Source organism: Epargyreus clarus, unplaced genomic scaffold, assembly GCF_041222505.1.
Source record: "Epargyreus clarus isolate Ecla_fem2 unplaced genomic scaffold, WU_Ecla_fem_2.2 ptg000023l, whole genome shotgun sequence".
Classification (NCBI taxonomy): Eukaryota; Metazoa; Arthropoda; class Insecta; order Lepidoptera; family Hesperiidae; genus Epargyreus; species Epargyreus clarus.
The window spans coordinates 1,954,543-1,980,784 of NW_027332230.1; the positions used below are offsets into that span (position 1 = coordinate 1,954,543).

General features: G+C 37.2%; 1 protein-coding gene across 4 annotated transcripts in view; it reads left to right on the top strand.

Annotated features, from left to right (window-relative positions):
- The window catches only part of Ten-m (teneurin transmembrane protein Ten-m), a 284,768-nt gene that overhangs the window by 181,263 nt on the left and 77,263 nt on the right, over window positions 1–26,242 (top strand). For all 4 annotated transcript variants that reach the window (XM_073085720.1, XM_073085723.1, XM_073085724.1 and 1 more), the window contains one exon: window positions 22,369–22,407. In XM_073085720.1, coding sequence (XP_072941821.1) covers window positions 22,369–22,407 — 39 coding nt within the window. The remainder of the gene's footprint in view (window positions 1–22,368; window positions 22,408–26,242) is intronic.

The window sequence follows — 26,242 nt, forward strand, 5'->3', positions numbered from 1 at the left end:
CCCAAGCACTTCTATCCAAAAGTCCCTCACACTGCAATATATCATTAGATTTCCCAACGGCATACCTTTACGTATCCAAAGTCTAAGGTTTGGTAAACACGGACGCTAGATGTATGGCGAAATTAAATACGTGAATAGCAGCCGAATCGGCCGCTCTAAAAAACGGCGTCTCCCTTGACCTTAATTTATCGATCCCGGGGGAAACAGCACGATCGAATGGAAAAAATTCGAGAAATGTGAAATATTCTCGACCGTTACTACAGCTTCAGCTCGTAATCAATTGTGAATGTCAAGGTTGTTATATCGATTTGAGTTTGAGGGAGGAAATAACTTGCATGTCGGAACAAAATTGGATAGCGTTCGTATTTCTGGCTACTGCTATAATATAATTAAAGGTCTACGTTAGTGACGTGGTTTACTCCCTTTTTAAATTATATACTTAGTTGCTACTAACAGTACTACTAACATAGAAAGAGAATTGAAATGTATGTCCGTAATTGTGAATTTACAAACGATTTAAACCACAATGCCAGATGTTTACCTGTTTTTAAATTTTCGTCTGTCTACGAAATAGTTGAAAGATTTTGAACAGTAATAGTACATATACTGAAATAGACATTGCCTTATATTTGAAAATACTTCGAGTTTTAACATACAATGCGTGTTACTTAAAGTTACAGTAGAAAGCATATATACGTATATATAAAATTCAATCTATCAGTTCATTCTCAATGACACCGACAGGGCGCAGGCCCGCTGCTAGTTCTGTTCTGAGCTAAATTATGCAAGCTTTCCCATATTAACCGATATTGCGGATTAAATATGGACACTCTCTTTAGCTTTTCATTAGCTTCAATGCTAACTACAAGGGTATATTGAGCTAGTTCAGTGTCGGGGTGACGACATATCGCTGCTTTGCAAGAATAACAGCCCAACTCAAAATTCATTTTTCTGTTAAAGGTCCAATTTAATTAAATATATTTCCTATTTTAACATTAAGGTTACATATGCTTATAGCTTCTCATACCTGTATTTTTCCTTATTTTAACTTCATTTCTTAAAAAGATCTCGAAACAAAAACATTGTTTGATTTTAAACTGGCTCCCCAGAAAAATTACCTTTTTTGAGTTGTGCCAATATTCTTATGTTACATTTACTATTTTACTTGTCGAGAGGGAAATCTTCTTGTTATGTGAGACACGAGTTATGAGAGACTTTACCCACTTTCTTACATCCATGTCATAAAAAAGAACTCTAAATATCACTACATATTAAATGTTTTGTCGTAAATCCATGAGAAAGCGCTAAACAACATCTCAATCCAAGTACACAAACACACACTCGTGCAAGTTAGAGACAATTAATTCGCTGTGGTTCAATTTAATCGACACCGAGACACCGCAACACCGCGACACCTCCGTGTACACCGTCATTGAAACATTGAATTAATGTGTTTTATACTAAGGAGCCAGTAGTAGATCGACACCCTTTTACTATACCTCTGTTGGGCATGGAATATCCCACATAATTAGAGCACACCTATTTCTGTCTATTAATAGTATTGTTAAACGCCGCTGTGTTCTGGTTTGAAGGGTGCGGTAAGGGAGATATACTTTTCCGAGGCGTTCCAACTTAGTCCTCCGGGGTAGCGGCGCATGTGTGATCGACCTCAGGTAGGAATATCTATTCCTATCTAAGGACTAAGCTGGAACGCCTCGGAAAAGTCTGTATCCCTTACCACACCCTTCAAAACGGAACACGCCTAACACTGCTGTTATTAGGTACAAATAGGTGTGGCGGTGGTGCCGCCGGAGTCGAACCACAAAGGGTTCTACCACCTTCAAACAACAAAAGTTGTGAAACGTTTATAATAAAAGCAAAATAAATTGCAATAACTGTAAGTGTAATATGATTTAAAAGCGGCCGCACTTTATAACATCACAAAAAAAAACTTTTTAGTATTACAAAATATAAATAAAGTTTAATAGAAACTTGCTTCGAAATATTTTATGTAAACCTAAATGTCTGTAGACGCTGTCAGCCACAGTTTTTCTCAAAACCCATTCAAGCTCTCTCAAAGATTCGTTCAAACTTTGATTAATACTCGATTTTTCCAATTTCAGTGTTCTTGTTAAGTATTACCTGAGTTAGTAGATATTTTTTTAAAGTTAAATTTAATCAAATGCTCTGGAATAGAAAATGTTTGTACCGAGAGATATTAAATTCAAATAAAATGCTTATGTATGTGTTATTGTATATTGAAAGTCCATTCCAATGTCGATTGCATTTCGATGTCGCATGTCGATCTAAATATTTTTGTTCTATTTGTAAAACGCACCTTTGCTGTATATAGCAGATATGTAGAACTTTTTTATTTAACAGATGCAATGAATGCAATTGCCCATTGACATCTATTTCGATGTGTTTTTAAACTATGACGCTTGAAACTATATACATGATTCACATGTCACCAGTACAATACGTGCATAAACATTGTCTTTGTAAATTTCGAAAGCACTAGACAAACGTAATGAATGCAACTCAAATGTTCGCGTCGAGACGATGTGTAAAGTAAGGGCTTGTTCAAATCAACGAGGAATCGCAGCTTCTGACGATGTGACAATAGTTACAGCTCACTCACTCTCTTGAGGAGTAAATGAGATGCAGATACACTCGCGAACGTTTGCTTTAGTTTGAGCGACATTTGAGGGGGTACTCATATTTGCCGGCTCAGAGAAGACTGAATAATGATAATATAATTCTGAGAAATGCCTCTACAAATGATGACATTTTGTTCTAACATATTTATGTCCAAGATCATCTAGATAGGTTCCAAGAAGAAAATGATTCCACACATTTAAAATACTGTAGCCCAGTACAACTGCTATAGTTGCCTCTAAAGGCCTAAACATACGCAGCCTGCCATGACAGAGACATGACTAAACATTCATTATCAGTCGATTATCCTCAACAGATATAGCGACTCCCCGACTCTGCAGCGGCCCGCATTTCACCAGTTCTTCCCCTCTGTTCTCAAAGAGAAACTTTTATCATTTCACGCCGTCACTACGTTCGTTAGACACCTTTGTCGATGGGCGTTTGAATGGTAAACAACTTGAACCCGATTATCTGAGGAAAAATCCGAGTTTGTTTTCTAAGACACGGGGGCTCATTGAAGACGATAGAACTTCACTAATGAGGCCAGTTTAAGGACAGTAGAGACCGCCTTGCGCCCTTAATTAAGCATCAATATGTAAGGCGTCCTGGGGTTGTCAAGTGGTCTTAGAGGTACTTTTTAAAAGATGCAAAACCTGTTCACGTATGGAGTTTCTTGCGCTGCTTCTTCGGCATAGATTGGTTCTCTATGCAGAAGAAGCAGAAGAAAGATGACTCTTTCGAATCGGTGGTAGATTGTTGACTTTCAAAAGAGTTCTATATGAATAATTTTGAAATAAAGAAGGTTTGATTTTGAATTTGAAATAGGTACTATGAGTTTCAGAATGTGTCATGTCACGTTTTCTCCACACACAAACTGCATCCCTCAATATAAAAGTATTGTTGTGGCAATCAAATTACGTCCAAATTTAAGTAATTTATAAGTATCATCACGGTTTCATAGAGTAATCTTTACGGGAACGGAAAAACACGTCCATCTTTAATTTACCTATGTTACATATAAACAACATGGGATTAAAACTTGCCCAAGACTTTGCCATAAGCTTTCTAATAAACTAACCCTTCGATCACTGTTGTTATAAAATATTCCACATTCTCGTACGTCCTTACGTATTCCACTACATAGTAATTTGTAAACTTCCATGGCTGCAAGTTTTCATTAATAATTCACTATTGATATTCGCCTAAACTGTGTACAAGACATAATACCTACCATTAGGTAAAATTAATTTATTGTAACCTACTTATACTTCCTCGAAACAGTAAATATTGCCGAGATAAAAAGTACCTGGAAATTAAATCTTGTAAAAATCATTTTTGTTTTTTCTAAAAGTAGCCTGAATAAACAAAAAGACAATTTACAAAAAACTGGAGATATTTTTTGTTAATGTAAAAATATTAGCCAAAGCATTCGTTTTAGGTCGAAATCACAGACCATTAATTCAATTTTAATTAATAAAATTATACACTTAAAAACTTCTAAAGTTAAATATATTGATTTAAAACTTCTGTTACTTAATCCTTTACAATAACTGTCCAAGTTTAAAGGAAAACCATATTAAACGCAGCGGCTCCGAACGTATTCAAGGACATTAAAATTATTCGGAAAATGGGTCGGAGCTCATAAATAAAAGGAGAAGCGAAGGCAATAACCCGTTGTATTAATAAGTGAGTGTGACTTAGTTGTTGATTAAATTTGGTCGGCCATATTGTTCGCGCCATTATTCAAGAATGTAATAACTGTCGCTATTGTATTGTGGTAGTCACTTTTGTCGCTGGCTTAGGTGCTTGGTTCATGGGTGACGAGGAACTTGATTCGAGTAAGTTGAGAGCGATAGTTATGTAGAGTTAGATATTTTTATGTCTAGATGATAGACGACTAATATATCGGTGGATTAACGCTACATCAATTTCTTTTCTGGTTTAAAAAGCAGCCAATTACGATCACGTTGCTGAGGAAGGGTCTATATATTATAGGGCCATAGTCCACTACGCTAACCTCATGCGAATTGGTACAATTTACATGTTTACACACCTTTGAAAACTTTTTAAGGACTCTCGAGTGTGTAGGTTTCCTCCCGATGTTTTCCTTCACCATTTATACAAGTGATAAATAATTTATAATATGCACATAACTTTGCAAATATTGATTTAAAACTCGTACGACTAGATGAAGATGCCGAGTGTCTAACCACTAGACTATCACAGCTTTCCGGTTTATGCTTACCATAATAAAAAGCTTTAGCCCCCGTGTCCACGGAGTTCGCTGACATTAACGATTCCACAAACAATGTCCAGGAATAGAACGGGTAAACAGCGCTCGCCGGCGGCTTTCATAAGTAACCGATATACGTTCCTTCGCCAATCAATAATGCAACAGATCGATATGTTACACTGGTACAACACTATTCGGTTTAAATTTTAAATGCGATCGACGAATCGCCTTATGGATTACGTTGATAGAACAAAGATAGGATGGTAGGGTTCACGGACAGATGATAATCTGTCCCTGTAGTTTCGGGACCAGAATAGGGCTACGGTATCCCCTGCCTGTCGTAAGAGGCAACTAAAAGGGGGCTTCCGGGGTTGCGGGTATCAAGAGTGGGAGCTCTAACCGCCTGTCTAGCGACCCCGGGAAGAACGATGGTATGTGTGACCTCATACCGTCGTACGCTCCACACGGAGTGGCGAGCTTCATAAGCATCTGGGCGGAGCCAGACGGGGCCACGCGCCAAGAGGACTCCGGTTGTGTTCCTTTGGAGATCCCGGAGTCCTCTATGCAGCGCTGAGGTCGGTCACCGGGGGGGTTTTAGTGCGGTAAAAGTCCCACAAAACCCGTCGTTGCTCCCACGTCGTCGGGTACCTTTTGAAGGTTTCCCCTCGTCAACAAAAAAAAAAAGGGTTCTATCATCTGTCCCTGTAGTTTCGGGACCAGAATAGGGCTACGGTATCCCCTGCCTGTCGTAAGAAGCGACTAAAAGGGGGCTTCCGGGGTTGCGGGTGGCAAGAGGGAGAGCTCCAACCGCCCAGCCAGCGGCCCCGGGAAGGACGGCGGTATGTGCGGTCGGTCGCATACCGTCGTACGCACCAGAAGGCGGAGCCCGACGGGGCAACGCGCTAAGAGGGCTCCGGTTGCGTTCCTTTGGAGATCCCGGAGCCCTCTACGCAGCGCCGAGGACGGCCACCGGGAAGGTTTTAGTGCGGTAAGTATCCCACATAACCCTACGTCGCTCCCACGACACCGGGTACCTTTTGAAGGTATCCCCCTCGTAAACAAAAAAAAATGGTTCTATCATCATTTGACATAACGGTGGCGGCATGATACGATATATAGATATCGCAGTAGTTCTGCCTGATAATAGTTAATATCATACCACAATACATGTGGCTATTCGGGTAAAAACAGAAGAGATAACATGAATCATTCCAAATTAGTCGGGTTTGACAACGAATGTTGACGCCTTGCACTGTGCCACCGACCGTTACAAATGGCGGGAGTTCGTACAAAAAAAAATGAGGCGGGTCATCACGATGCTCAGCTGTCAGAGAACGACCAAACTAAGGACAACGAATGTATCGAAAACTTTGATAAAATTCCGATCCATTTTGCAATGATCATCTCCTACTGTACCTACTAATGATCAAGTTGACATTATTTTTTAAAAAACAAAATGTAACTAGAGAAATACTATAAAAAAATCTGACTATTTACATATAATATAGCCTCTGACTGAATGTCAAAATCCGTCAAGCCGTTTGGGCGAGCCAAAGAATCAGACATAGTTACGAGTACCGACCCTCAAAATCATAACAGTACCCTTACCATGAGTTTTTACGTTTTGACAAATATGACTGTTTTGGTAGGTATTTGTTTACGTATTTGCACATACAATTTCCAATCAGCGCCCCTACTGGATTGTATCAGAACTATAGTGTCAGTAACGTAACATTAAATGTATAAATTGACAAAATACCGGTTTATGTTTTGTCTCTCTTTTTTGCGAACATGTGAGAGAGACAAAAAGTTAATCGTCACTTGAGCACTTACTTATTGTTACGTTTACTCAGTCTACTGAAGCAAACGGAACAGAATTATGGATTGAGTAAACGTAACGTAAAATTGTGAGATGTTTTGAAAACTCATGGTAAGGGTACAGGGCAATGGGGGTAAATACAGAGAAATACGAACGCGACTGCATAAAGTCAAGTTACATTCAAGATTGTCATGATCCGCAGTACCTACTGAAATATCAAAAAACAAATCTAAAATTAACTTTCCCATTAATCGATAAGGTGTTATCTAAAGTAGCGGAGTAAAGCTAAGGCCCTCAGGTGGTGTGGTCACAAGACTGACAGGAGGGCGTGGTATTCGGTGCCAGGCACAGGGCTTTGTTGTTTAAGGGTATTAAGAGGTACGGTAGGGTGGTAATTGAACACGCTACACTGATCGAGTATCTGTTTGTAAATTATGTGGGAAAATGGAAAAGGAAAACGAAGAATAAACTTTATTTTTGCTATAATAGCAATGTCATGCGCTGCTGTGTTCAGGTTTGATGGTAGTGGTAAAGTGATGCTTTAAGACGTTACAAGTAAGGTCTCAATCGCATTGATGAATTAAGTAAGATTGCAATTTTGAATTTAATATACATCAGTGTGCTAAATGCTTATATGAAGAACGTCGATTGTTTTAGTTGTAATTAAGGTTAACCACATGCCGAGATCACTGACTGAAAATATGTAAGTGCTGTAATAAAACACTTGTAGTTATCATTTTCTATCCTCGTTCCCCTACCAAACCACGAGTGCTCCCTTAGTGACAAAATGTCTACTCCCTTAACTAGTATTAAATCCAATCAGTGCCATAACAATGTGAATAACAAGTTAAACCTATGTAACCTGTTATTTTTTCAAATTTTAAGATTTAAATTATTCCATTACTCAAACGTCTTTAGTTGATCTCGTAGCAACCGGTCGTGCGTGCAGTTAAAATAACTACAATGTGGCAGGGGCAAATCGCCACAAAAGAAGACGTAGATACATCGACACCCATTCGCACGTGGTGTAAATTCACAACACGCCGTTTGATATGTTAATGCCGGTAACGATCTACGCTGAATGGACCATTGCGTTGCCGGTACATTTTATCGATAAACTACAATCTACTCTGATTGCACTTAAAGTATAGAAAAAAAAAATGTTTTAGCTAATAGAAGGAGTAACCGAGCATGCAGAAACATGATATTTAGTGGCAAAACGTTATGGTGGCAAAAAGTGGCAAAATGTATTCCTGTGTTAACTTATTTGTATAACTATAAGTACGAGTACGTACTGTTTTTTTCGAAATTAAATGCGTATTATCAATCAATTGCCACTTATTTTAAGAATGAAGGAAGCATTGTGAGGAAACTGCACGTCTGAAAAGTCAGGAGTATATTGCTGATTCCACTAATACGTGTACTTAGCAATGGGATAATATTGGTTTGACGTCAATATACATTCTGCAAAGCCAAAAAACAACACTACTCAACTACAAGGTATCGACATGTGCGCAACACTATCAATATCTCTTTCCAGCTACCGGCAATGGGAAAGGTGGGATTGATATGCGCATTCAATTGCCGGCAGCCGCGGCGTGCGGACGTGTTGCCCGATTGTTCACGCATTAACTTGTCAAGATGGCTGACTTGCGTTTCTAAAAGTTAAATTAAGGGAGCGAAGATAAATGGAGAAACCTGTCAATATCTACCATTAATGGCTCCGAAGTGTTTCAGTGATAGAACGCCGAGTCAGTTCCCATCGTGCGGCAATGGGGCTCTTCGCATTTAAGTCTTCAGTGCATTATTAAATCTAATCAATCAATCCAATTCGTAACACCCTAATAAAAGTGGTGACTCGGCAAGTTTTCCGCAGTTCCAATAAATATGTTCCGCTTTGTATCTATCAAAAGTGTAGTCACTTAATATATATTGAAAAAAGTAGGACACGAGTTCAAACGACATGTATTCGGAAGAGTTTAAAATCGTACAGGGCAAGTAGGGTTTATCTGTGAAATCTATCGCTGCTGTAAAAGTAAGAAATGCTCTCAACTTTGTAACTACGGATTACGTGCTGACAGAAGGATCGTAGGTGGTTTAACCCTTCTACTCTGGATACACCCACGCCACTTGTATGTCTTGACTACAAGCACTCAGTATAGACCTCCAGAACACAAATTCTCGCATTCATTTATTCTAAAAAGCGAAAAATCAAAAATAATAATAGTTCGTACGGAAATTATATTAACCGTATTATAAAGATTATCACCAATCATAAGGCTCTTAATAAATAATTCAAACGAGATTACATTCTGACCTTTTAAGGAATATTAGAATTACGCGAAAATTTTCTCGAAAAATAATTTCTATGCGCCTTACGAGCCTTCGCGTACGATTTTAAAAGGGAATACGAGGAAGCTTATCTCCGTATTAATTCTGCCCAAAATTCCACCATAATTACACGTTCAAAGGTACTGTCTTCCACGTAGGTCATTACGCGGTGGCGCTGCGGGAGGCGAAATGGATTTAAACTGAACGAGTTTGGGTGCAATTTGAAATATCCCTGCGCGGCTTAGGATAGGATAAGCCGATTTCAAAAGGAACGCGTGATCAGATGCTGATTGCGTTCGACCCCGCACCCCTCGCCCCACAACCCCCGCAACCCTCGCCTCGGCATCATATTTTAATATTGTGAATGAGGGTAGCGTTCCAGTAGATTAAATTCGATTTGTGGCCCGTTGAGGATCCTTTGAGCTTAAAAATCCTGCTATATATATTTGAGGCCAATTACAGGCATAAATGAATTCTACGGATAATGTCTATCTCGTATTAGGTTTTTGGCTACGTCTCTCAATTTATATACCTACAGCATATCACACACTCGCATGCGTGTCCATATTTCGGCTCTGACCATTCTTTTACCTTATGAAAATATTTATGTTATTTTGTATTTAGAAAATATGCCTTTGAGTTTCTTACTAAGAAGTGAGGCATAGAACGAATCCGAAACAACGGACAAAATTACGGATTTTACGCGTACAGACTATACAGGCGAGACTTATCTTCTAATTTAAAAACACAATTGAACCCACTTTTATATTATCCTACAACGTGCATTCTCAGCCGATCATTCAACGCGATATTAAAATAATATAACAATATTAAAGTGTCTTAAAAGCTCACAGCACAATATCGAAGAAGCCCGCCAGCGCTGATAAGTCCTCATTACTGTTAACATCTAATTTTCCTACCGCTGCGGTTACTATAAAAACCAAGAAAAACGCCTCCCCTGTCCGCTGAAGCGCAAGGTCTCGACAATTCATAAGCGACAGCGGAAATGTTCAAGGCACTCTGTTTCAAAGACATGAGTTGGATTTTCTTCTTAGGCTCTACTTGAAATTGAACTCAAAATCAAATAAAATTTAAATTATATGTAGTGGTGCTCAGACAGTCAGACAGCCAATGTACCTATATTTGTACGCTACATTCATATTTACCGCGCAAAAAAGCTCATTATTACAGATTATAATTTATTTTTAAACTTATTTTTAAGTCTTTGTATATAATTTATAGTTGTTTACTTTATTCGTATAAATAAAATGTATAATAATTTATTTCCGTGGCTAGTCTAAATAAAATAATAAACAGATAAATCACGGTACGCAGTACGTTCACAGCGATAGGATTCAAGCTAGACTTGACAAAATAAACTATGTATCTCCAGGGATCAAACGTGTTATCGAATTTATTCGGTTATTCAATTATTCAACACACCGTATATTCCCAAATCCTCCCAAACTGGGTTATAGAGGTCAGGTGCTAGGTCCCTCTGGATTATTTATAACATTTCAAGTGAATGTGGATATCTGAAGATGGAACTAAATGACATAAATACAATTTACGAGCTACCTCGCCACTTGTTCGCGTGCATTCCCGTGCACGTGTATTTACTTTTGAAGTAAGTCTTATCCGAGGATACTTCTTGTGAAACGTTGATTATAAAGTGAAATATAATTCAAATTAATTTAGCCGTTCTTAAGTTAGCCGTTAAACCAACAAAAATATTTGCTTATTTACATTTTATTAAATTATTAATATTCGTTTTGTTTTTTCCTGACATGATTTACCGTCTTTGATATGATGTGATAAATAAGTATTTAAGCTTAGAAAATGTAAGTGTTTCATTATAGACAAATACAGCAATGTTTATATTACATGGCTTACTCGATTTCTTTCTCTCAAACTAGTAAGTAGTAGTAGATTTTACATTTTTTGCAATTCTTCCGCTATTTCTCTAAATCTTGCACCATACTTGGAGTAACGTGATTAAGGCGCCGGTAACCTCGCGCTCATATTCGAGGGCCTTAAGATTTGTTAATTACTGCAAGCATTAAAATTAACTACACCCTGAACCGCCATAACAGCATTATTTTCCTTAAAGAATGTATTGTTAAGAAATTCTGAATTAAGTACCTCTACCTTTGAAACCCTGTTTTTGAGTGGTTTAAGTAAGCCCCTTTTTGTACTTACTTGATACTGAGTACATTAATTATGATTGTTGTTTTGGTTATTTTCAAAAAGACCTATTCTTAAATCTTAAATAAATAGTAGTAGTCACAGACCTGTATGGTAGTAGTACTAAATAGTAAATAAGACGAACATATTTTTCGATACACATGTATTTTACCCACGCAGAGAAATCAAGATTGGTTCGATGAGTCTGACGCAGAATTAAGAACATTAGTCGAAGAATTTAAGCGCGCACTTCTTACATGTACCGACAAAATAAGTAGGAACAATGTCCATCAGGCACTTAAGGTAAAAGTGCGTGAATTAAAGAATAAATGGTGGCGGGACAAAAGCGCCGAATTACAACTCTTAGCTGATACTAATCAGGTAGCAAGATTCTTTGAGAGCCTTAATACTGTTTTTGGTCCCAGCTATATAAAACTCGCTCCTATATTTTTCAAGGATTACCATCAGCGACTAACGGACACTAAAGATATTCTCTCAAGGTGGACTGAACACTTTCATGATGTGCTAAACCCAGTCTGCCAGAGTATATACTTAAGTTATAGCACTTTTGAGCGTGGCAGGAAAGATACTCACTCACATCCTTAACAAGCGCCTAAGCAGGATAGCGGAACAGGTCTTACCGGAAAGCCAATGTGGTTTCAGACCGTTCCGTTTATTTAAATGGAAAACAGCAACAACATTTTACCCACACACGGTTAATCAACCAAATAGTTAATTTCTTACGTGCGTAGTTGTGTATAGTACTCGCCAAACTGCTAGTCCGCTCTGAAGTTGTTGCGAGCAAGTGTAGTTATACGATTTGCTATGGAGATGCGATTCATTTCTATATTCAGAGCGGACTAGCAGTTTTACGCGGACTATACATTATACACACATACACACGCTCTTTTTGTAGGCGAGTACATTAAGTTCAGGCTTATGTACATATGAGGCGACATCTTATTCCTCAGGAGTGCAACGCATCTGTACAATATACCTACGTAGGTACATATTATGCGTTTCAAGTATAAGGAGTCGGTAACACTCGTTTTTTAATTCAATGTTATAGAATAAAAGTATCACACCCTTATCAACTACATAATTACACAACTATCAAGCCATATCAACTACATAAATCTGTTACGTAAAAAGGTTTATTGAAACTCATGTTTAATAAATCAAATATAAATATTCCTAAAAATAACATTAATAAATGTAAATGGATTCTAGGTAACACTATCAGAAAATTACTTATTTACATTATTATAAGAGCCGACATGCCACATGCGGTCACGGCCGAACCGACCGCATTTCCTTCGCACTGCCATAAGTTATTAACACTGACTCATGACAATGATGAAATGACTCGCTGTGTCTGCGTTACGAGAGACGAGCGAGTTGATTTTTTTTTATAATATAGGAGTAGCAGACGAGCGTGCAGTCCACCTGATGGTAAGTGGCTACTGCTGCCCATGAACATCTGTAATCAACCCCAGATAGGATTAGGTATTCCTACCTGAGGTCGGCCACAGATGCGCCGCTACCCCTGAGGACTAAGCTGGAACGCCTCGAATAAGTATGTCTCCCTTACCACACCCTTCATACGGATCGCTTCTGTATGTCTTCCATCCCACATCCTTTAAAGCAGATCACAGCAGCGCTTACCACTGCTATTATTAAGCAGATATAAGTGGGAGAGTAAACCTCTGGAGTCAAACCACGAATTGTTCCACCGCCTTGAAACATTTTTTAATAAACAATAAAAATGCCAATGTATTGGCGAAGGTGAGGTCCAGGATTCGGATCCCAAGAAAGAAGTTGAACAACGGTTTGAATGGCGGTAGAATGAGTATGTTTTGACCTCGGGAATAGCACCGCCACACCTTCTTCTAGATTGAACTAGTTGCTGTGCAGTGGAAGAACATGTAGTCCACAGGATTAGCAACGCATTTTTCGAATAACTATTATAACAGACAGTTCTATTATTCCAGATAATAAGGTTTAGACAATCCCTTACTTTGCTTCAACATAAAAATGCGTAGACATACAATATTGAGACTGGATTTGTATGTGTGGAAAAAATATAATCGAGAAACGATTAGAAATATAAAAATACTATACCCAATCCTGTAAACTGCCACATTTCACGTATATTTAACTCGCCCTTTTTCCTTGTATACTTGTATACAACACTACATCACATTTTGTGATCATAATATAATTTTTAAGTCGACATCGTAGTCGTCACGTATTTAAGGAGATTCTTAAAAGTAACATCTCTCCTCCTTGCTTTTGGTATTATAATAAAGCAACACTGAAAAAATAAATCATCTGTCCAACACTGTGCATCCCCTTACCATATACCATCTTCTATTTAACCGGGTACATATGTTCACGATTTCTTTCCTGAAGGGTGGACGTTTCACTTAACCCGCCGTTATCAGAAAGCCTAATGCAAAGCTGGGGGCACACCAGCGCCTGACAGAGATAAATTACCCGTCCACCGCACTTGGCTATACGTATAGTGTGCACTCCGCTTAAATTCGCCTACGTGAGGTAATGATTAGTTGGTTTTGGACGGGTGTTTATTAAAATATCGCACAAGGTGTGATGTGCTCTTGATTTTTGATATCGCTAGTTTTAGTACATAATACATAACATAAATATACAATAAATACAAAGTTTTATATTAGATACATGTTTGTATAAAACTCTGTTTTTAACTCTTAATGACTGTATCATTTCAGAATAAAGAGCCGTAAACAGTTCTCTGATCTAAACCTTAAACATTGCAGATGCATTGTCAATCTGCATTTGTATTCGAGCCGTGTTTGATAGCCGGCACACAACAGTCGTGATCCGCCGCGTCCGCACGCGCCGGCCACGACGCGCGCGCACGACGGCTATTGTCGTCGTGCGCCGACGTTATTTATCGACGCGCGGTCACGCTCCGACGGCGACATGCTCCAAAAGATTGACCCATTTATCCGGCTATTTGTATCGCCTTTTGTAATGCGCTTTGGCCAATGCCTTTGTGCCATTCAGCATTTGTATCGAAGCACGCTTACAGTGTAATAACTGGTAAATCATTTTCTGAGCTTAAGAATTCAATAGAAGGAACAAATATCGGTCCAGCGAGCTAGATAACACGCGTTTTATAGCTCAGTATTACAATGCACATTGATATTAATTTTTCAACTGTGTTACACGATATTGTGTGCATACTGTGCAAAGACGAACTGTAATGATTAAGGTACCCTAAGTATTAGGTGTTCAGTTTCATATTTTAAGATAAGGTTGACAGACAGGATTCGTGATGAATCGCGTCTGGCACGCGCTAACTCTTGACGCGCACGAAAATCTGCTGTAGTCGTCTTTGACCGACGTTATTTTACGACGCGCGATCACACTCCGACGTTGACATGCTCTTAGATTAAATCGTAATAATTGCAACTTTTAAAAATTCAATATAGACCCTTTATAGACGTCCATAATTGCTAAATATTATCAGGTGGACTACCTGTTCATTTTCTAGAGCTAATAGTAAAAAACCTAATGAAAAAGTATCTTAGGCTTTCCAACTTTGTTTATAAAGATGAAGATGCAGGTAATATCTCGTATAGGATTCCTGACCTATTTGGATTACATTGCAGGTGTTCATAAATTGCAGTGCCAGCTATAGTTTCATATTATATACGCATTCTCACTGACTACATCTATAGCTAGAAAAAACTACGTTTCTTATTTATGAGTGAAATAATAAATCGCGGTATACTACATCAATGCTTATAGAGAAAATACTAATATTGTGAACGTTCAGGCGTTATTTGGAATAACTTCATAAAACCGACGCGAAGCAAATAAGGTTTTTGAGGAGCGGACTCCATCACCGCCTGGAGGTTTCCGGTTTGGTCGCCGAAGGTTTGGATAGGAATATCATATGTGATATATGAGAATTTACCGAAAACCATTTTCGTTTGCAACGCAGTTCGGTGGAGTAAAACGGATACCAAATTCTCATTTGCCCATATACCTACTCCGTTAACCATATAGGAACATATTTATTACGAATGGTAAGCTGCAAAAAAGAATTGTAAAGGTTATGTAGTAAAGATTTTGTAATCGATCTATAAATTAAGCAATGAAAAGGGTGATGGAGTGTTAGATGGGTGACCGGCATTTGATACTTTATGGGATCAAGTTAACCACCCTGAAATCTTGACACATGAGCCACTAATCCATCAACATGTATAAACAATTGAATACAATATAAATAATCGCATATTCGATGTTGTAAGACTACAAAGAAAAGAGTTTTATATTTATTATATTTGGTAGGGTTCAGAAAAGAGTTATAATTGATCATTACAGTAGATTCTAACCCCCACGCAGATGAAGTTCCACACTAGTTATTTCTATTTATATCGAGAATAATAGAGATATTTCGAAAATTATGGAGTTGGATATGTTATAATTACAGACTGTTAGAGCGTACCGCCTCTTCTTGTTTTTCGTATGTAAATGAACCGAGCGAATACCAAAATTCGTTTATTATTTTTGACCTGAAATATTAAGATTAAAATTTAATTAATTACGAATAATAGAAATAGTATTTTAGTAATGATGTACCGAGTCGGCCATTCTTGGTATTCGAGTACTTTAGTACTCATATAAAGACGAATCGAGTCAGTACTCGAGTCCAGAGTATTCACAATGTACTCGAGTTAGTTACGAAGTACTCGAGTACTTTGTAACACACCGTCCAATAGCACGAAGACCAACAAAATAGGGTGCCTAAATTAAACAAAATTAAACAAGTTCGTTACTTGCACAATTGCTGCTGTATTCATTAGTTTGCCTATATAAGGTACATAAGACTGGAGTCAGTGTACGAGTACCGTCAGTATTCGATTATTACTGGTTCTGGACTATCACTTATTAGTACCTACTCGAGTATGCGAGTTTATGTAAGTACTCGAGTCGACCTGACTCGGCTCGACATCTCTATATTTTAGGTTTTTCTCTAAATGTAGCTAATTTAATACATAGCCAAGAAATGTATTTAATATCTAACAGTAAGCTAAAGTCAAATATCAGCATCTTGTGTATGGACTATGGAAGTAAAGGAAATTGAATGTTTAATTTTTCATACGCCTTTAGGCACTTACAAACATTGAGCTACAATATTTTAGTTTTCCTACCGAATTGGAACACTACCTCCACTGAAAAGTTCCGGCAAGAGAATTAGGGAATTCTCATTTCTTTTTAATATTGCCATCAATATAGGTTTTTTCAATTCCATATTAATATCTCTATAACACATAATAATAATTATTATCTTTACACTTAAAAATAAAACTCTTATTTTTGGTATTCGCGTCTTCAAGTGGATTAATAAAATCAATAATACACAGAATGGATATTATAATATGACTGTATTTAACCCTATAATTGGACATGCATACGAAACAAACCCCCAAGCGATTACTAGTGTAGCGGCGACCGTTTCGCAAAAGCACAAGTTATATAACATTGAGATTAACTTCTTTGGGCATATCACAATTACTGGCCGCATGCACTGCTCTCTATATGGCAAGAATCCTCTTTGGTTTGCGCCGTAAATACTGTGATGCCACACCCATCGACTCTTGTTCTACCGTACGCGAGTATATGGCTATATAATGCAATATATTAATCGAAGTATTAAGTATTAAGGGATGATCGTATAAAAAGCATCATTATTGCACAAAAGGAAGCAATAACTTCCATATTAATTAAAGTAGTAGGAATCTTTTATAATGGCGACACATTGTGATATTTTTAAAGGAAATATATTTTTAACGTTGTTTTAAATATGTACAATTTTTGGGTGACGATAGTAATATTTAACGTAACAGAAATATATTGACACATTTAATATAGCCGGATTTTGTAGCTTGAAACATTACGGAGATATCGTTTATCGCTTACCCTCTGACCGTCAGCGGTGGAACAGGTCAATAAATATTCGATGCCACCCATTAGCAATCGCAATTCCTGTACTCTGCGGTACAATTCAGGGCACATGTTGCGAAACGTTCGCCGTTACGACGCGTATGCTCTTTTATTTTATTTTACGCGATGGCGAGATAAATAACATATTATGGCAACGCCAGTTCCAAGTTTATTTTATTCGACCTTCCGCGCGGAGGCTGAGTGCGTCCCTGTGTATGGATTTGAAAGTTTTATGCAATAACCTTGTGTATTTTTATCTAAGGTGGGAGAAACCTTCGTGGTTTGACGCTGACGTCATTGCCACTAAACAGTAAACACTATGTATTTCTACCTAACAACAGGTGGACCGCATGCTCATTTGCTACTTCTATGTTGTAAATAAACAAAACAAGGAATTTGAGAAAACTGCTTTTTACAAATTTCAAAGACGAAAGTCTACATTTTTGTTATGATAAATACACTTCAAAATCAAAATCAAAAATATTTTATTTAAGTAATTGCATACCTTATTACCTACAAATTTTGGGATGTTTAATCTCCTGGTTGTGACTAACACGAATATAATATTACAAAAAGTTGATGAGGTGCACGCCTGCATCCAATGTGTAAAACAGCGAATATTTCTCGGATATCCCCAAATACAGATAGCATCACAGAGTTTTACAGTCGTGACGTTCCCTTCCGCCCTTAGAGTTAGATCAACAAGTAGATATATCGCAGTATTCCATGATTTACGACCGACAGGACGGGGTGACAACTTCGCAGCGATTTTTTGTACTATTCCCTAACCAATACACCACCAGCGATAAACGAGAAGCGAACTGCAAGAAATAGCTAAATATTATAAGCATCGTTTATGTTATCGATATCTTTATCAGTAACTGAACAGGATTTTAATAAAAAAAAGGATTATTATGTCATGTTTAATGAAATAAGTGATACTGCACTTATTCTACTTTCGCTTCAAAATTATCTTACAATTTAATGAAATGTAATTAAATGTATATATTTTATACAAATACTGGTATTGTAGTAAAATAATATATATGGTAGTACCTAATACGAGTAATGTTCAAATTTCAACAAAAGAAAGTGAATAAAATCATCATAAAGCCTATCGCTCCACTCGTTATGAAACATGTAAGTAACGTTTCCTTTCGAAAAGAAGAAATAACGCATCAAGAGGATATTGCTTTTTCAGATTACGATCAAATAGAATCGTTTGCAGTAGTCGAAGGGAAAGTTTTCGTTGCGTAATTTACGCGTGAAGGAATTGTGTGAAAATAAATCCTCAGAACACAGGGGTTACTTTATACAACTAGCTGCATTCCTGAAAGCGAAGGATATTTAATGAAATGAATATTTTTTCGAAAACTGATAAATGGCACCCTACGCTTTTTTCACAATTATATTATTTACTATTCCTTAATTGATTCCTAGATTGAAAATTATTTTAAACTTTTTAGTTGATTTTATCATAATAGCGTGTTTTTTAGTTTTTTTTTAAACTGTATTTATTATTTGTTATATTTACTACCGGAGTGCATATTGTCCACATGGTAGTGGCTAATGCCCACTGTTGGGCAGGGGACTTCTCTCAGAATGAGAACGATTAGGCCATATTGCGTATTGGTGGACTTCACATACCTTTGAGATTTTTTTATATAAATGTCGTGGTTATGCAGGTTTCCTTTGCGATGTTTTCCTTCGCCCTTTTTTAGGAAGTGATAATAAATGTCTAATACGCATATAACTATGAAAAATCAGTGATTTGAACCTCGGACCTCTCGTTCAGGAGGCCGAGTTTCTAAACCATTAGACTATCACTGCTTAATATTTATATTATAATACCGCCCATGGACATATGTAATTAACCCAAAATAATTTTGATATGAATAGTATTGAATAGCATTATTTTGATCATACAAATTTCCGTACCAACCACTAACCAATCATGGATTGGGTGTGATTAAAACTAAACTAAACCAGTGGAACTGAAATTAGATGTAGATGTAGGACTTTCATGATGTTAATGCAATAAATTTCACTTGTTTCAGTAAATGACTCACTTTCATAAAATATTTTATCATAAACTAGTGGTGCCCGCGGCTTCGCGGAAAATTTGTACCTGCATTGGAATGACAGTGGTGCCATCTGTCGAAAATTGGTCTTACCAACTCCCAAACCCTCGTGGGCTCTTGGACAACAACTTTGCTAAAAATCATCACTTGATCAAATGCATAGTTTCCGATTCTATAACTACTTACGAATTAAAAATTAATTAAAAAAACCTTTTCCCACGGACTAAATTGTGAATCTAAACCATTCTCAAGTCCCCTTGTGTATGTTACACAACAAATTTCATCAAAATCAGTCCAGTCGTTTAGGAGGAGTTTAGTGACATACACACGCACAGAAGAAATATATATATAAAGATAAGATATATTTACGCAATATTCATTCATTCATTCAGCGCTTTACAGAAAATACTAGACTATTCTATATCTATATAAAGAATCTCCCTGTTTATCAGGACAGCAATCTATTTGGAACTTCTTGAAGTGTTTTCTGTACTGTAGTGGTGTGATGGCAGATAACACTTCTGGCAAGTTTGCTATCGAAGCAATTAATCTTAATCAAACGGGAATATTAAACTACGTGCCGCTTTAACCCCTTACAAGAATTTCTTGATCAAAGGATCTATATTATGGTTTGGTAATAATATGTAAACCACGTGTAATCATATTTAATTTTAATTAGATGCAAGAATATTGTCTAAAACGACAGTGATAAGTACTGTTGTGGTCTGGTTAAAAGATGTGGTAAGGATGGACGAGACATTCCCACTAAGTAGGTACTCAAGGGTAGCAACGAACCTCTGGACGATCTCGGGGTTCCTCACCTTACCTATCTGGGATTGATTACAAGTGACCATAAGCAAACATCGATAGTCTACTTCTTTATAATGAGAACTACATGTTGCCTTAATAATATATTTAATAAATGTATAAATAACCGCTTCTCCTGAAATAATAATTATGTAAGTACTATTTATAGTTTTACATTGCAACAATGTTTAAAGACAATTATTGTAATTCTATACACACAAATGACCTTTACCTACCTTTTCACGTGTCGAAACCGTATAAATAAGCGCACATTAAACCTTAAGACTGTAAAACCGATACAGTATCTCCGACTGTACTGAGTAGAATGGAACACACCACCTTATATGGTACAAGACCGGCTTCCATACAGAGGTGGCCAGAATGGCGGCCGCTAGTCGCTACCAAATATGTACGTGGTATGGACAGCCGGCGGTGACACTGCTTTCGAAAGCAAAGGGTCGCTTGTGTTTATCTCTTTATTGTCATGTTGCCCTGGTACTTAGTTGGTAATGTATGTGGGTGTGCTATTATATCAAGATGTTTTGTTACTCTTTATATTCTTATGAATTACTTCATTTTTAAGAGAATTAAATATGCATTTATAAGCTTAAAACCAAGACATCTCCTCATATCTCGGGCACTAAGCCTCCTCAGTTAATCACTATAAAAGTCACACATAACCTGCTCAGTGATAACTTTTATTGGTTATTATTTACTGAAAAGAACTACTTAATTACTGAAAAGAAGGTATCCAATATTTACAAAAAAAATAAAGCACTGTCCATTGCTAAGTACTGCTGTATTTTGGTTGTAAAAATGTAAGATAGAGTCAGGCCAACTTCCTGGGATAGAAAACCTGTTATCCTTTTTGGTATTTGCCACTTACACTGCACTATATACCACCACTATATACAAATATCTCACTTTGTCAACCTTAAATAGAATTTTAAATTTAAAACAATTTGTAATACCATGTAAAACAGTTTCTCAAAAGCTTTCTAATTACTCAATACACATACACATACTCACAATATACACAATATACTCAATACACACAATATTGTCACATTCACTCGAATAGTCTTGATTAAATGGACTCCACATTTCATTGAGCGCATCTGTTTTCATTCAATATATGGACAGTTCAGGAATATTCCTGTTCTCTACACATATTATATCTAAATATTACATGTGAATATATGTAGTGTTAGTCTAGTGGTTACGTTAAAACACTCGGCCTCTGATTCGGGGGGTCCGTGAATCAAATTTCAGGCAAGCACGTTTGGTTTTTCAAAGTTATATGCGTATTAGAAATTAATTATCACTTTAACGGCGAAGGGTATCCTTATTAGGAAACTACACGCCTGAGAGGGTATGTGAAATCTACCTATTCGCACTTGAACAGCGGGGTGGACTACAGCGTAACCCCTCACTCTGGGAGGAGACCTGTGCCCAGCAGTGGGATAACAATGGGTTGGCGACGATATTAGAGCATATTAGTCATGTGTGATACTATTCACACAAAGGTCATTGTATCGTATCCATCAATGGCACACAAACGAGAGGCGCTAACTGGTACAAAACGGCAGTGGACAGGTCGACCAATTAGCACGTATCACAATAACCGGTTTTCATGCATACGGTAAACACTGATTGCTTATAAACGGACCTAATTCGTGAATGGGCTCGCTGTGCCATTATGAATGAACCTAATTGATGAATGGCAATAAATTCATTCTCGATTGTGGTGAAGCTATGTTGTTCAGAGTTGCTATCAATTTTAGTGTGCTTTTCTTTATTTAAACAACTGTAAAAATTATGTGTTGATGAACGATTTTTTATAAAAAGCACCTAACGAGCATGCAGTACACCTGATGGTAAATGGCTTCTGTTTCCCATGGACATATGTAATACACCGCAAAAATGATTAGGTTCCTGCCTGATGTCGACCATTTACGTTATGTTATTTTTAGTTATTATGATACGTTGCCTCCCCTGAAGGCTAAGTTGGAAAGTCTTCTCTGAGAAGTATGTCTCAGATCAACAATGTGTAACTACTGTTGTTAAATAAAACATTGCGTGAAACTAATAATATTTCGTCCACGTTCTTCTATCCTTATGTACTTTTAAAATTATTTCCATTTTCCATGTTTTGTATTTCTAGTTTTAGAGAAGTTTTAATTGGTTAACGACTTTAACTGAGAGAATAGTGGAGGGCATGAGATGAATAATTTGGTTTAAATTTATGTTGTTTGTTGCAGGCATGCTGAGATCTACCTACGATCGGCCAGACCACGAACGTAAGTTATTACCTTTTACTATTAAACGTTATCTATTATATCTAGATACTATTTAATTTAACCCTATTATTTTGACTAAGTGTTATTACTCTCGAATCTACACTCGAATCCTTAACATAAACACTTTACTGGAGAATCAGAACAGATTAGGTATAAAGAAAATGTAAGCACAGCCTAGTACTCAGATGTAAAATCCTTTATAGAATGTATTAACACTAGATGGAATCTTTGATCTACAAGAAAAAATAAAAGATTACATTAAATACTTATTTTTCTAACACAGAAGTCGAAAAATAAGATTTAGATCTTATTCTTCAAACTCTTTTCTATTTCAATTTTGCCATGTTCAATCACTTCTGCGGCCAAACCTACCAATGTGAAGGAGGGGCTGAATAAACGAAAAAGTTAGCGGAAAATAAACTAAATTCGCATGGAAGGCGTTCCGACATAATGGCCATCAATTTCTTCCATTTGACGAACGCGATATTGAAGAAATCCATCACTCTTTTGGTCCCAACTCTCTGTATCCGACGGAATCGTAACCTTTACTTTGGCAGTAAAACGATACTCTAGACTAGTTGCCGCCCGAGCCTTCGGTTTTTATATCAATGAGAGTTCTCCCGCCTGGTAAGGTGATTATACTTAAGCGCCTGTGCTCTTATTTTGTTTAAAAATCTTCCGTACCGTGATTCAGGATCGTATAACGCCAACTCTTGTGAAGTTGCGAAAATGGCCTCGTTGCATTATGTTAATATTCAGCAACTTACTATTTATGGCGGTCTACATAGCCCTCCCCGTATTGACACCATTCTATACTCACCACCGGTCCTATTCCCTCTGTGTCCAATAGTTATCTGATGTCTTCTTCAGGTTATCAGTCAATTACAATCCTTACTTAATTCAAATACTGCTGGATTGGATTAGGTTATGCTGACGAAGGAATATTTTTGCTGCCCAAACTTCAACAAGCTTCAACAAACTTCTTATTTCAGAATATGGAAAACAATTCTCACGTAGCGTTAAGGCAAATGATAATTAAATTCTAATAAGCTATGCCGAAAATACACAATGAAAGCTTGGCATTAAAAAACAATTAAAACCAAAGTCTACGATACAATGAATGTACTTCGTCGAGGTAAAAATTTAATAACCTTGCGTTTTTGCGATGCGGACCACGTATTTGTATCCAATTGTTAAGGAAATGTGCAAAAGGCTACTTAATGTAAAGCGCTAAAGTCCAAGTTCGAAACAACAAAGTTAGTTTTGAAGTGAAAGCACTTTATAGTTGACTGCAGCTAAACTTTTGCTTAGGGTCTAAACACATGCGGAGATAATGTCACATGGTGTTATTTACGTTGAAATTAAAAAATATGGTTGTTATTAATCTCAAAACGTTACGTAGGTCTTGAAGGGAAAATCGATATTTTTCTTGATCATTTTTTATATGATTTTATATTTATAGTTTTAATATATATTGTAACTAGTGGTGCCCGCGGCTTCGCCCGCATTTCAAAGATATAATATGACATACATAAAACAGAAAATTCGTACTTTCATTGGAATGACAGTGGTGCCATCTGTCGAAATTTAGTCTTACCAACTCCCAAACCTTCGTGGGCTCTTGGACAACAACTCTGCAAAAGATCATCACTTGATCAAATGCATAGTTTCCGATTCTATAAAATGTATATAGACAAATATTCATTTTTATATAAATAGATAGATGATCAACTAATGGATAAGTAAAGTAACTGTAGGTAAAATCAATCTTCTGGGTTGAAAGATCGATTCACTGAATCGATCCATTACTGGAGTCCGTTCTAGTGGGATTTCCGAGATAAAAACTATCCTATGACCTTTCTCGGGTCTCAGACTATCTTTGTACAAAATTCCATTCAAATCGGTTCAGTGGTGTAGCCGTGAAAAAGAGACAGACAGACAGTTAATTCCACATTTATAATATTAGTAAGGATTAGTAAGGAAGTAAGGATTTGCTGACGGATACATAATTTCAGTGCTTGTTTGATCTCGATAACCTTTTTTTTCGCTATCCTCGAAAAAATATCGAAGATAGAACGATTCTTACGGCCTCGATTTTTTGTGAATCGATTTATTGCACTTAGATTCGAATCGATTCAAACATCGATCTTTTTCGGTAAGAATTGCCACCCCTATTATAATCCCAATAAATCTATATAAACAAATATAATGTTGCAACCGTCTCCGATTGCAAGAACTCATTAAACTCATGGTTATTTAGAGTATGCCAAAAGACCCACAAACGTAGGTAGAATCCATTACCGGAGACCGATTAAAGAAATCGACTTTTTTGGTCAAAAAGATCGCTTCTCTGATTAATAGATCTAAGATCGCTATCCCTAGTTCCTGTGGGATTTCTGGGATAAAAACTATCCTATGTCCATTCTAGGTTCTCAGACTACCTTTGTACAGAATTTCATGAAAATCGGTTCAGTGGTTTAGGCGTGAAGAAGAGACATACAGACAGACAGACAGACAGAGTTACTTTCAGAGTAAGTATTAGTAAGGATATCGATTAAAATAATCGACTTTTTGGTCCAAAAGATCGATTCTCCGATTAATCGATCTTAGATCGCCTTCCCTAATTCCCGTGGGATTTCCGGGATAAAAACTATCCTATGTCCGTTCTCGAGTCTCAGACTATCTTTGTACAAAATTTCATTAAAATCGGTTCAGTGGTTTAGGCGTGAAGAACAGACAACCAGACAGACAGACAGACAGACAGAGTTACTTTCGGATTTATAATATTAGTAAGGATAAGGATTGGTGTTGTAAGTGGTATGATATGGACATCTGTAATCCATCTCAAATACAACAGAATCCTATCTGAAGCCGATTAAAAATACGTTGCTGCCTTTAAGGATCCCTTAAATCAAAACACAGAAGCTTAATTTAACGATGGAGCTGTCGAAGACGTAACGTTAAGAATCTATTCGAATGAATAATTTCTTAAAAAAAAAAATTTGACAAAGTAATTATCGCCCAGTGTGTAAAATCCCTTAGCGTCATTCTCTTGTCCAAAGTAGGCACTCGCTGGCGTGCCCGTCACACAAGTCTAAACGCGATTCAATGTAAATGTATGAAGAATTTATTATACGGAGCGCCGCTTTTGCAATTTACCCGACTTTGATATACCATCAGGTTTAAACTTAGAAAAGTTTTCACTTCCTGAATTGAAGCTATGAGCTTGTTAAGACGTAAATTAACTTTCTTTTGCTTTCATGGACACGGAAACTTTTATACTCGGTAGGGATTTGTATGATCCAAGCAGTCCAGTCATCTAACATTGCATCACTGCGTTCCATATAGATCTAAACCATTATTTAAAAAAAGTCCTAGTTAAGGCAGACGAGCCATCTAATGGAAACTAGTCATCGTTAGTTGAATATTTGCAATATCAGAGGAGTCCCCCGTGCACATCTGTAACCATCTCCACATCAAGCAAGGTTTCTACCTGATGCAACCCCACATGTAAGTCCGCCGGTATCGTCAGTAGTGGTAGGTGTGGTGGTGATAATTCCACGATCGAACTATACTGCTTCTACCACCTATCCAATCTAGTATTAGATTGAAAACCTACATAAAAACTTATCAACTGAAAAAAGGACGACAAACTACTTGGGCTAAAGGGACCGTCTGTTACAAATAAAAAACATAACACAACAATATGACACAGTTCGCAGAACCTGGAAATCCAGACTACGAGTGCGAGTATACAAACGGAACGCTAGAGCAACCGCACTGTCAGGAACAATGCACAATTATGTAGATGGAACCACTACAGAGAGCACGTGAA